This window comes from Dipteris shenzhenensis, chromosome 20 (assembly GCF_047967505.1).
Source record: "Dipteris shenzhenensis isolate YYH24624 ecotype China chromosome 20, Dip_SZ_1.0, whole genome shotgun sequence".
Classification (NCBI taxonomy): Eukaryota; Viridiplantae; Streptophyta; class Polypodiopsida; order Gleicheniales; family Dipteridaceae; genus Dipteris; species Dipteris shenzhenensis.
Window position 1 is genome coordinate 46,998,982 of NC_141615.1, and position 12,466 is coordinate 47,011,447.

General features: G+C 43.3%; 1 protein-coding gene across 3 annotated transcripts; it reads right to left on the reverse strand.

Moving 5' to 3' along the window:
* Positions 1–1,249: 1,249 nt before the first annotated feature.
* LOC147889757 (uncharacterized) lies at positions 1,250–10,230 on the reverse strand. 3 transcript variants are annotated; one of them, XM_087391595.1, is made up of 6 exons: positions 9,986–10,230; positions 3,221–3,378; positions 2,779–3,041; positions 2,231–2,318; positions 2,074–2,140; positions 1,250–1,858 (listed from the first exon to the last, which is right to left on the reverse strand). In XM_087391595.1, exons 2-6 carry the CDS (start codon positions 3,271–3,273, stop codon positions 1,796–1,798), a joined length of 534 nt encoding a protein of 177 aa, XP_087247721.1. In that variant the 5' UTR covers positions 3,274–3,378; positions 9,986–10,230; the 3' UTR covers positions 1,250–1,795. The 3 variants fall into 3 exon arrangements, with proteins under 3 accessions (XP_087247721.1, XP_087247722.1, XP_087247723.1); XM_087391596.1 differs by lacking the exon at positions 3,221–3,378 and having other exon boundaries at positions 2,779–3,046; XM_087391597.1 differs by lacking the exon at positions 9,986–10,230 and having other exon boundaries at positions 2,779–3,046; positions 3,221–3,373.
* Positions 10,231–12,466: the final 2,236 nt, after the last annotated feature.

A 12,466-nucleotide genomic window follows, 5' to 3' on the forward strand; every position in this document is an offset into this window, starting at 1 on the left:
TTAGACAAGTCCAAGGTAATGGTCATCGAGACATGGAACTAATCAAGTGAATGTCGCATTTGGAGGGGAACTCTTGGAAGTAGTCAATTCATATACTAGATTTTACCAACTACAAATGGAATGCATGCATGGAAAGGAGGATTTTGGGAGGTCCAAAAGCCCTGCATAGCTTCCAAAATAAATGCAAGAAGTCGCCATTGTGGAATTGGGAAATGAGAAAGTTTCTATACACCATTTTGTGCAGACAGTAATCCTTTACGGATGCCCCGCTTGGGCACCTAGACTGTCTAGGATTCACTGGGAAAGAATAAAAACTTTACATAAACGATTCCTAATAGGGGAGTTAGGGATTAGGGCACAAACACCCTACCCCTTCCTACTGGCCAAAACAAGTATGATACCTCTAGAAGGAGAAGCATTGTGTTATTTTATGGCTTACCTCGACAAAGTTGAGAAGATGGACACCGACAAGATACCACGCAAAGCGATGGAAGCTACAAAAATCAAAGTTTGGTATAGAGAGGTGTTGGCGTGGATGGAATCATGGGGTATAACAACCACTGATATACTAAAAGATGCATGTGAAATAAGAGAGATTGTGACACACAAAATCATACAGAAACTATGGCAAAACCCAGGAACAAAAATGCAGTTTTATAAGCAAGAAATCCAATGGACAGCTATGGAGTGCAGAAATATCTTGGGGAAGACATATCAACATTTAAAAGACATCTAATCTGCAACTAGTTCACATGATCTCAAGGTAGAGAGGGGTAGATGAGCAAGACCGAAGGTCCCCAGATTTGCAAAATCTGCTTCACAAGAGAGGTAGAAAACGAGCAGCATGTACTCATAAGATGTAGAGCATATGCGCATATCAGAGAAGGCTATGGGGTAAGCAGAGCTGCTGGAACAGCCAGCCAAAAGCTAGGAAGCTACTTAAAAGAGATTTGGAACGTCGCAAGTTTGTAAGATTTTTCTCTCACTGGATGTGAAGGATTACTATTAGCTAATAGTGATCGCCAGTGGACTTTAATACAATCTCTGTCTCTCTCTCTCTCTCTCTCTCTCTCTCGCTGCCCCCCCCTCCCCCCCCCGCCCCCCAGTCCCTTGCACATGCACATGCACCTTTTGTCTAATCCCCCAACCTTCACCATGCTGCTGCTTTGAAAAAGAATCATCCTATCATTTGTACCCATTCCACATTTTTGACAGGTGAATGCATTTCGAACTACAAGTAGGGCTTGAATACTTATAATCAGTCAGTACTTAATCAAATAGATGTGATACAAAGCGCTGATGATGCACATACCCAAATTTCAGGGGCTGAACGTACTTAAAATGAACTTATCATATAGACTCAACCATTTTACGTAGGGTGAACTCTGGAAATGTGCTTTCCACTCTTGGAACCCTAAACCAAAGGAACAGCATATCACGTATGTAGGAGCCACTCTGGCAAATTGCCCTATATTTTTCCACTGCTGGATTTTCAGCTGTTTCCCTCTGTGAAGTCATATGATCACAAGAATAAATTAATTAGCTCTAGTATATTGGTGAAAGCAGCCTATGATTTCTCTGATTTACTTCAGCCTGCCATATTTTCACCATTGCAATCCCTTTTGCAATACTGTAAGACGTACACAATGATCTTACACAGTTCCTCCAGATGGAATACCGCATGGACACTGTTTCTTGGCATTATAATGTGTCCGTGAGTCCTTGAGTCTTTGAGTCAAGAAAAGAATGTATTCTATCATCCCTTGGGGTAGTATTTGAGCTTCTGGAATCTGGTCTAAAACAGATTGTCATAGAGCCCTTCTTGCTTCCATACGTCTACGAGGAAATCCACCATCTCCTGTAACATTATAATAATCCAGTCAGCAAGAATTTCACCATTCAGAGACGTTCCAACCTGTGAATATTGCAGAGGGTTTTCTTCCAAAGCTAAAGGTCGTTTTCCATACATAGAGATGATCAAAGACAAGCCTGCAAGCAGAGGACTTTCTTCAAAAGCTAAAGCTGTTTTTTCATATAGAGATGATCAAGGTCAAGCATGCAAGCAGAACTGACCGGCAGAGGAATAGCCCGAGGAAAAGGTCTGCTGGTTGCAAGCAAGTCATCATACGTCGTTGCCAATCTGCAGTTGTCAGTTTCACATTTGAGGAAAAATCTTGGATGGTAAACCAGAGGAACAGAAAATGCACATAATTCACTCAACCAAACATACGTCAGTACAGGTTCACGGGTCTCTTGAGGCCGTGGCTCTTGCCTATTCCCAACCCACTCTCTCCTCCTCTCTTGCCAAAGTAACAAAGCTGCAAGATATGCCATGAAACAACTAAATATATAAAAATCTTTTCTTTTTGAAATTTCGAAAGCAAAGCTGGTTTAAAATGCAGATCTTATTTAGGCACCATTGAACAAAAACCACGCTTAAGCTTTCCAACTCAAAGACCGACGTAAACCGACATTATACAAATATAAAATTAATGAACATACACACATGTGCACAACTAGCAGCTTGAGAGACATATCAAGAAATTTTAGAATATGGAACCACATCATTAGGAAGGCTCCCTCACCAAAATCGGTGAATAACCATGATGAAGTTACGTCAATCATATAAATTGAAGAAAACTTGCAGAATATTATCCTCAACTACCATAGTATAATTTCGGTAGAACCAAATTGACGATTTGGCAATCCTGTTAACATTGTTAATACAAAGAGAAGAATTGTGGACACAAAATATGATAACAGTCTAGATATGCTCACCATGATTTACAAATGCTGTGTTGTTGGTATTACTGTGTGCGTTCCTACTTTCCTGACTATGGTTATTGCCACTTATGCATGAACCACTCCGCTGAGATGACCTTGAATTAGCAACATTGTTATCCATCTCATCAGAGCTTGTAGCCCACCAGTCCCTATGTGGTATACTGGAAGCACGTAAAGACCTCCTTGAACTGTGTCTTCTTGAAGACCTTTCTACCACCACATCTGATGATGTTTTAGCACAGCCTCCAACACAGCCACTGTTCTGTTGCAAGCCCGATACATGGGCTCATCATTCATTGGATGATGAAAAAAATCACAAAGAAAAAGGGCAAACATGCAAGTGAAAGACATAATTTGAAAGCATATCCAAACATGTGTACAATTTATTAGATCCAGAACTGAAAAATAAGAGATAATGTTTAAGAAAGGGACACACCCCATACATACAGACTGAGTGGAAATAAGGACCACGCAACCCAGAAAAGACATACACCAGGCACTTCTAAGCCCTGATTAAAGAAAATCAGGATTCCGTCAACACCGGTTTGCAGCTGTCCCTTTGGAACCTTTGTTTGTCAGATAAAACATAGGCTTCTGCACACAAAAAGACACGCATACATCTACAAACTTAGTAGACAGGTTATCCATGGATTGAAATTATGTAAGACAGTATCTTTATGTGCTCTCTCAAAATCAAGACATGAGGAAAAACATAGTCTTCAATCACCCATTTCTTTAGTCATACCCTTGCACCTCAAGTTTTATCCAACTGTACCCTCAATCTACACTATCCTTAAATCTTGATTTGACTGTACAGGGAAGCCTCCATATTGATATGTTAAAGGCAAATACCTGCCACCAAGGAGGTGGTAATACAATTCAAGGACTAGAGGAGCGAGAAAAATATGGATGTCGATGTGCAGAGAAGAGGAGAGGAGACTGTTCCTTTTGTTTTTGTTTGTGAGTGGATGGGGGCAGGATGGAAAACCATTGCTTCAGCTTTGCAGCACAGCAATTCCGTCGTGGTCCTCACAAAGGGAAAGCAAAAGAGGGGAGGAGGCTCAACTTGCTTAAGCTTTGCAACACAGCAATCCCTACCTGGCTCTCATAAGGTAAAGCAAAGAAGTTTGAAAATCTTTACAATAGGCATGCATCAGAGGCACTTGGGACAAAACAAATCCTTTTCTTCATGAATTTCCAAAATTATGCACACAGTAAACATCAGCGATAATTCACAAAGGAAAGGACAATAAAAGCAACATATTGGAAAAAAAAGACTTTCTTTTTGGGACAATCACGCATTTTGTGGTTGAGGAAGAAACAGTCAATGCTTGCTACCTCCTCTGAGTACAGGGCAGATTTCACAACAACAATTGAATATTTTTGGTTGCGACAATTGCTTGCAGATCTACATTGCATCAATTGGAGTCTTCCACTCCAACTCTGACTGACAGTCAGATTGCTGTTGTAGTAGCATGGAACCCTGTGTTTCATGCCCGCACGGAACACATTGAAATACACTATCATCATGCTAGAGAGTCATTACATGTAGGGAAGATCAGCCTGATCTTTTGCCTGACACATCAGAACGTGGCCGAGTTAGTTGTTTATAATGGTCTTAACCCAATTAGGGTTGCACCTAGGGTTTTAGGGTTTTATACCCTGGTACTCTTTTTTGTTCATCATTCTCAATACAAAAGTTCAGCGAGTTGTTCCCCCTTCACTTTTGTGCACCATGCTTCCATTTCTCACATTGACCACTTAAAATTGATACACTTGCAACAAATCACACCTCTACATTTATATATATTTTCAGTATCTCTAAGGACTAAGTGTCAACCAATCCATCCAAGGTCATAGCTGCATTCCAATTGCAAGGTAACATACTACATTAGGAGCAGCAGCATCTACAGCACCTTCGCAACAAGTAGTAGACCTACAGCAACAAAGGCACTCCATGCAGTTCCTTCAAGCTCTCTAGTAGACCCTAGTTCTTCTACCATAGCCCTTTTCGCTTCCATTGCCTCTTCTTAGCCCATCCTATCATGGGCATGGTTCTCCACATTCGCCATACTCTAGATGCAGCTACCACAACCCCAGATAGATGAAGCAATGAAGTAGTTGACCCTCTTCAATGAGGACCGACAATTATATGCCATGGGTGTCTAGTGATTGCTAGGCCCAAAAAGAAATAAGGGTGCAAATTCTCTCTCTCTCTCTCTCTCCATCCACGGCACATGTGGATTTGAGTTCAGCTACCAGACACATGGCCGATCTTCATTGCAGTGTGTTATTTTCCCCCAGACACATCATCTTATGCACGAGAGGTCACCATCAACGGGAAAAGCCCATATGAGACTATACATGATGACATCACAGAGTTCTCCAGGCACAGGAACACTCTCCTCCTTGGTGACTTCAATGCACGTACTGGGAATAGACAGGTTGGCATATTAAATTTTGATGAGGATTCCCTCATAGTACCGGAGATGGATGCAACAGAGTTGGGGATCGTGAGGCAGTCGGCAAATGCAGATGCACCAGTGACAGTGTATGGGAGGCATCTACTCGAGTTGGGGGCTATCATGACTTGATCATATATAGCGGTCTCCAAAGATGGCCATCATCTTGCGGGCTAACTTGTTTCCACATGGTGGGGGCAATACTATGGACTACCTGCTCAGTCCACTAGCCTTTGCCCCATGGATACATGATTTTACTTTGCCCCACTAGCCTTTGCCCCACGGCTACATGGTTTTACTGTGCCGCCTCCTCCACTCGGGGCTGACCACTCATATGTTGCCTTTTGTATATCGGTCGCCATGCCAACCATGAGGAGGGCTCCCCCGCCACCCACTTGCGTTCAGAGCCATTTTGACTATGCTCTTGACCCAGTGTACGTGAGCCATCTAGCTTCTGAGCTTCTAGTGTTACTTGGAGAGGGGATGGACCTCGCACAGGCATCAGATACCCTTATCTCAGTGATACAAGATGTTGCCACCAGATCCTTTCCCACGACACGATCTTCACATGTCCCAGATGGGAAGATGCCCCAAAACCCCTGGTTTGACAATGAGCGTAGAGAGATGAGAGCCCACCTTACACGTGAGCGAGCACTGAGACACTTGACTTCACCACAGGCACAACGGATCTCACGCCGAGTGACACCACGTAAGGAGCGAGCTTTCCTCATACACAGAATGGATGAGGTGATTAGCTCCTTTCACGGAGGAGACCCTACTGGGGCCCTTGTCAACGGGAAAGTCACCCATCCCCATCACAAAGCCAACACTCTGGCATACATATGCATGCTCCCAATATGATGTCCCACGTTAGGCACCACCTGATATGTCCTCTATGTCCTGACCCACTACGTGTCATTTGTTTACTGCACAGAATGTACGGGCTGCCCTCCTCCGACTTCATAACCGGAGAGGGACTATGCACTGAGCACTTTGCGCATGGGCAAGAGATCTTGACCCCGATCCTAGCACAACTGTTCAACCATGCCGTATGCCATGGCTTCCCGCCTACCTGGAGTACCACCACCATAGTACCGATACACAAGGCAGGTGATCCCATGGACATTGGGAACTACCGCACTCTTATGATTGGCCACACTTTAGCTAAGATAGATGGGTCAGTACTAGAGAGGGAGATCAGCAGCCACACAGAGGGTCACCGGCAACGGGCTCTTGGGCAGGTAGGTTTTCAAAGATAGCACTCCACCTTGGACCACATTTTCACCTCGAGGGCTATTATTGAGGAGGCGAAGTTGAGGCATCAGAAAGTCTACACTTGCTTAATAGACTTGCGAAAGGCATTTGATATTGTCCCACATTCTCGCTTGATCAGGAGGTTACAGGAGCTGCAGCTCCCAGAGATCATGATTTGGGCCCTCTCTCTCTCTCTCTCTCTCTCTCTCTCTCTCTCTCTCTCTCTCTCTCTATGTGGCTCATCACAGCTCTACTCGAGGGGATCGCTTGAGCAAAGGGCGTCACTCTCGACTTGGCCCACCGGATACAGATATCAACGAGAGATGACCCAGCTAACTTTGTTGCAAAGGTCACCTCCCCATCTGTAAGCCCCCTTATGAGGAGAGCATGGGGAGGGTGGACCTGGGAACTGATGGAAGTCCATGTGGGCAGCACTATGGCTGCCATGGGAGCAGAGATCAGAGAGAAAAAGATCAAGTACCTGGAGCTCCAAAGGCTGCATGAGATGGCGCCTTTGTGCAGAGACGATGACAGGGGCATCATGCCCTAGATATGACCTGGCAGGAAGCAGCATGGGGAGGGCCCAGAAATAAGGGCTGGACCCCCTAGAGGTCTTTATTGCATTGTACAACTCGCTCTGAAAAGAGTATGAAGCTGAGTACCACTCTTGAATGAATCTAGGAGGCCTAAGTCCTTTTCTTTATAGACTAGGCCTAGCAAAAAGCTAGGGGCTTTTTTCTAAAAGCTACTTTTACAAAAAAAAATCAAGCTTTTTAGGCTTGCTTTTTAAATCTGGTGCTTTTGGTGCCTTTTTTATCTTGTGGGCCTCCTTTTAAAGAGGCACCCCCCTTGTCCATGCTTTTAGGCCTCGTGGGACTTGCTTTTTGTGCTTTTCTCACCACTCTTGGGTTCTTTTTGCACTCTCTTAGGTAGCGAAATGCATGCATTCCTAGTTCTTGGACTAATCCTAGTCCCTTGTGAATGCAAAGCAAAAGTAAAAGCAGTAAAACTTATTCTAGTGAACCAAAGTCAGTTTTCTTTGACCACAGTCAATCTAATCAAGACTCTTCTTTATTTCTTGGGAGAAATACCAATTGGTGACAACAATCCCTAGACAAATTAGCCCTAACCTCACTAACTTGGCCCAATCTCGAACTTTATTACATTTTATGACATGTATGAATGCAAATTTGGTATGCCTTCACCAGTGGTAGGCTTGACTGTAAAAATCCAGTAAGCAAGAAATCATTTGGAGAACATGGAAGTCCTTCTACGGGTGGGTAGCAAGAGCCTGCATGATGCCCAGGCCAAACAGAAGAAATTTGTTGATAAGTACAGAAATACACTTGCCTCTTAAATAAGGGGATGGTAAATCTGCAGTTACACAACGATAAATATGCTCCTTGAAGGGAAATACCAATGCCAAGTTGGTTCACAAAGATTAAGCACCTAACAAAATTGGAGAGGTAGCTTAAGAGCTGAGCCTACTACCAACTTCCAGACGCATGAGCAGAGTGACATCCTCTACAGCAAAGCAGATCATGGGTTTTCAAGATCGTTCCTTCAGAACAGTCTACATCAAATACCTCATTAGATTGAAGGGCCTACCAATGACAGCCAAAGAGAATCGCATAGGAGCATCCTCATCTCTAAGGGAAGATAGACAGCCTTCATGCCATCAGCTGCTTAATTTGGACACCACCGGGTGTACTTTTGAGGGAAATTTCAGTTGGAATGGAATGGCTGTAACAGAAAGCAAAAGTAGCTGGTAAAAGTAGCTAAGCTAGGGGGAGGTAGATAAATGCACAAAAAGATGTTTCGGGGATAAAGAGGGTAAACTATTACACTCTGCCTCTCCCCTTGTAGTATATGTTCCCCAAACGCTAATTAAAAAGGAAGCCCAAATTCTCTGAATGATCAAAATCTCTTCCAAATGAGCGGTTCTAGGCAATTAGAAAAGGAAGCCAATAGGGATTATAAACACTTTAAATGGCTGTACCCTCAGACACTAGAGGGGCAGACATATAGGCAAGGGAGCTGAATGCTAGCTTTTGCTGTACTTGTCATTTAGACGGGGTATCAATCTCAGGATGTAGGTGCAAATAACTAGGCTGACTTAGAATGGGATAGTACTTCTACAGTTCATAAAGATAGGCTGCCCAAGGTAGCACGGAAGACCAGGTCCAAACTTCAGAAAACACGACAAAAGCACTCCACCTTGTCAGCAGGCACTGGTTTGAACATTGGATGCAAAGGACATTCTCAAGAAGTAACGAGTAGAGGAAAAAAGATTGGAGGAATAAGACACCGGCTCAAGATGGAAATTTAAGTACTATAAACAGCATTAAACAGAGAATACTTGATGGAAGGTTGACCAACAAGATAAAGTGCTTTTGACCTCTGCACCTGACCCCTTACAAAGAGCGAGCATGCAAGATGTGTGTTACCACCAAGTGACAAGAAGCTTTTATTATGCTTCAATGCGAAGGAAAATTATTGGACTTCTATTAGGAGGGTAACGTTAAAGTCATTAACGCTTATCATCTACAACCAGAGTAACAGGATAAACTGTGTATAACTAGCCACAATTCCATTGTTTCACTCACGGCAACACCAGTTGCAGAAGAGACCTTCAATGTCTTCTATACTTTTCTGTCTGTAGATCGCTTTACAGTCTTTAAGACATTCAGATAAATATTTATCATCACCTTCTCTCTCTCTCTCTCTCTCTCTCTCTCTCTCTCTCACACACACACACACACATTGAGTAAAACCACTATATATATTATTGAAAAGGCAGTAATACAGTAAGAGAAGCCCTCAAATTGAGGGATCATGAAGTATGAAAATAAAAAACGGTGCTGTACGGATTGCTGCAAAGAGCGCTTAAAGTAAGAGAAGAGTGGAAATTGCCATCCCCAAAAAGAGCAGCAGTTCGATGCATCATGCAGCCAAATGGTCCAGAGAGCCCCTATGAAAAAGTTTTTGATGATGCTGACACACAGTACTCGCCAAACGCTCTCTCTCTCTCTCTCTTGTGGAAGGAGGTCAATGCAAGAACATTTGCCATCCGCGAGCTCTACAGAGGCGAAACTGTTGAACGTTAACGTACAACTCTATTCCAGCGAGTATGAGCACACTAGGGAAAAATCTAGTCGACCGTATGGAATTACAAAGAAACAATTATGGCACTTTTAGTCTTTTCTGAGGCAGCAAAATTGGAAATGTACGCAAGAGATTTTGATATAATTGTCCCGTACACCTAACGGGTTTAAAACTGCAGCTATGTAGAACTGCAGCAAGTAATTGCATTCCGTTTAATATCATCGCATTTCTCTCTCTTTCTCTCTCTCTCTCACACACACACACACCTGCACACGCGCGCGCTCACCTACCTATGCAATTCCCGAAAGAGGCATAAACCAGAAGTTGGCCTCAACGGTGCTAACTTTTGACGAGACAAAACCAAAAAAACCTGCGCCTACCGCGGAAAGCATATTGACGACTCTCCCAGCGGGCGTGCTTCTATGGAAGTGAGCTCGATGCAAGAAAGCGGCAAGGCATGTAATGAAAACCAGATTCAAAGAGATGTTAGGGGGTGGATCTGATGAGGAAGGGAAGTAGGGCAAGCAAAGTGGATGGGCAGTTGCGAGTGTGGCAGCTCAGTCGCACTTGCAACGCCAGAATCCAACGACAGCATCGTCACGTGCTACCTCAGTTTGCACGTGCTCTTGTGCCAAATGTTGGCATGTGAATGCACTCTATCCCGAATGTGCAGTAGAGGCCTCCAAGGCTTTGGCCTAGTGGTTTGGTCGGCATTGGGCTTCCAATCCCAAGGTCAGGAGTTCAAATCTCGGTGTCCTAGCATGTGGTTGTTGGGGCGCGTGTGAGTTGACCACTGCTATGGGACCTTGTGCCCTCCAGTCCAGGGCAAGTGCTCCTCGATAGGACCACAGGTGGGTGAGTGTGGGGTGGGTGTATGAATGGGGAAAAAAAAGTTTTTTTTAATTATAAGGATAGGAAATCACAAATTAGCTGACAAAATATGAAGAGGGGAAAGAAGAAGAGTGGAGATGAGGAGAGAGGGCACAGCTAGAGAGCAACTGTACAGAGCAACTGTACACTAGATTTAGTTGAAAAAATAGAATATATACAAACCCTTTTAGGGTATGGGTTAGAGGATCTAACCCTTTCCTTTATAGCACTCTATAAGGTTAGTGCTATGCACATATGATCACGTGATGGTGCTATGCACACATGATCACATGATGTTGAGCGTGAACTCTCAACACCTTCCCTCAAGATCAACATCATAAAGTAGGCCTTCCCTCAAGATGATGATTCTGGGGAATCGAAGAAGGACTGAGCATTACATTCCATCACACCCCTTTAATGGGAATGTCCTTCCTCTACGTCAAACCAAGAGCTAGTCGGTGTTTCTCGAATAGCTCTTTACCGAGTGGTTTGGTAAAGATGTCTGCAACATTTTCTTTGCTATCACAATGCTGCAGTGTGATGTCACCAAGTAACACTCTTTCTCTGATGAAGTGCTCTCTGACATCAATGTGCTTTGTCCTGGAGTGATATACTGGATTTTTGGCCAATGCTTAAGCCAATTGATTATCACAGTATATGATTGTTGGCTTTGACTCATCAAAGTAATCTGTTTCTGACAATAGTCTTCTGAGCCATATAGCCTCACATGCACCTGTAGTGAGTGCTCTATATTCTGCTTCAGTCGAAGACAAAGAAACAGTTGGCTGTTTGTTTGACAACCATGATATAGCACCTTGACCAAGGAAAAATGTATATCCCTGTGTCGATCTCTTGGTCTCATGATCTCTGGCATAGTCACTGTCACAGTATCCATGCAGTCGTGGATGACTTCCTCTGTATTCTATCCCAAACTGTCTTGTACCTCTTATGTATCTCAAGACTCTTTTGGCTGCATTCCAATGAGACTGTTTTGGATTTGCCATAAACTGTGCTAGTGAGCTTACTGCATAACAAATATCTGGTTGTGTGATTGTCAAATATATAAGAGATCTGATGAGCTGCCTATAGTATTTGTCATTGACTGTAGGCTTTTCTGAATCTTTAGTAAGTTTCAAACTCTGTTCCATGGGAGTGGCTGCAATCTTGCAATTTGCCATATGAAACTTCTTTAGGAGACTGTCAACATACTTGAGCTGACTCATGAATGTGCTATCTGAATCTCTCCAGAACTCAATTCCAAGACAATAGTGCATAAGTCCAAGATCTTTCATGTCGAAATCTGCAGATAAGTCTTGTTTCAATTTTCTGATGAAGCTATCCTTGCTTCCTGTCACAATCAGATCATCTACGTACAAAAGTGCAATAGTAATGTCTTCCCCTTGAACTTTGTAGTAGAGAGTATGATCTACATTGAATTTCATGTATCCCAGATCAGCAAAATACTTGTCAATTCTACTGTACCAACTTCTGGGTGCTTGTTTTAAGCCGTAGAGACTTTTCTTGAGATGGCAAACCTTATTCTCCTTTCCTGGTTCAACATAACCTGCTGGTTGTTGCATGTAGACTTCCTCGTCTAGATAACCATTGAGAAATGCATGTTTGACATCGAGCTGATACACATTCCATTTGCTGAGTGTTGCTAGTAATATCAAGAACCGTATGAAATCCATCTTTGCTACTGGAGCATAACTCTCATCATAGTCTTGACCATATTGTTGTGCAAATCCTTTTGCAACTAATTTGGCTTTGTATCTCTGAATACTGCCATCTGGATTGTACTTCACTTTGTATACCCATTTGTTTGCTATGGCCTTCTTTCCTGGTGGAAGGTCGCATAATTCCCAAGTGTTATTCTTATACAAAGCATCCATTTCTTCATTCATAGCAGTTTGCCATCCTGGCTTGTCTACTGCGTCTTCGAAGTACACGGGCTCTTCTGTAGCCATGATGGTAGTCATAAGAGCATAGTT

Bases quoted from the DNA above. Each gene is read 5' to 3' on its own strand.
- LOC147889757 (XM_087391595.1), bottom strand. From the start codon at position 3,273: ATGTCTTTTCTGGGTTGCGTGGTCCTTATTTCCACTCAGTCTGTATGT. The intron at 3,042-3,220 runs GTGTGTCCCTTT...GCAACAGAACAG, and splicing joins ACTCAGTCTGTATGTATGGG to TGGCTGTGTTGGAGGCTGTG. The intron at 2,319-2,778 runs GTGAGCATATCT...CATATCTTGCAG, and splicing joins CACAGCATTTGTAAATCATG to CTTTGTTACTTTGGCAAGAG.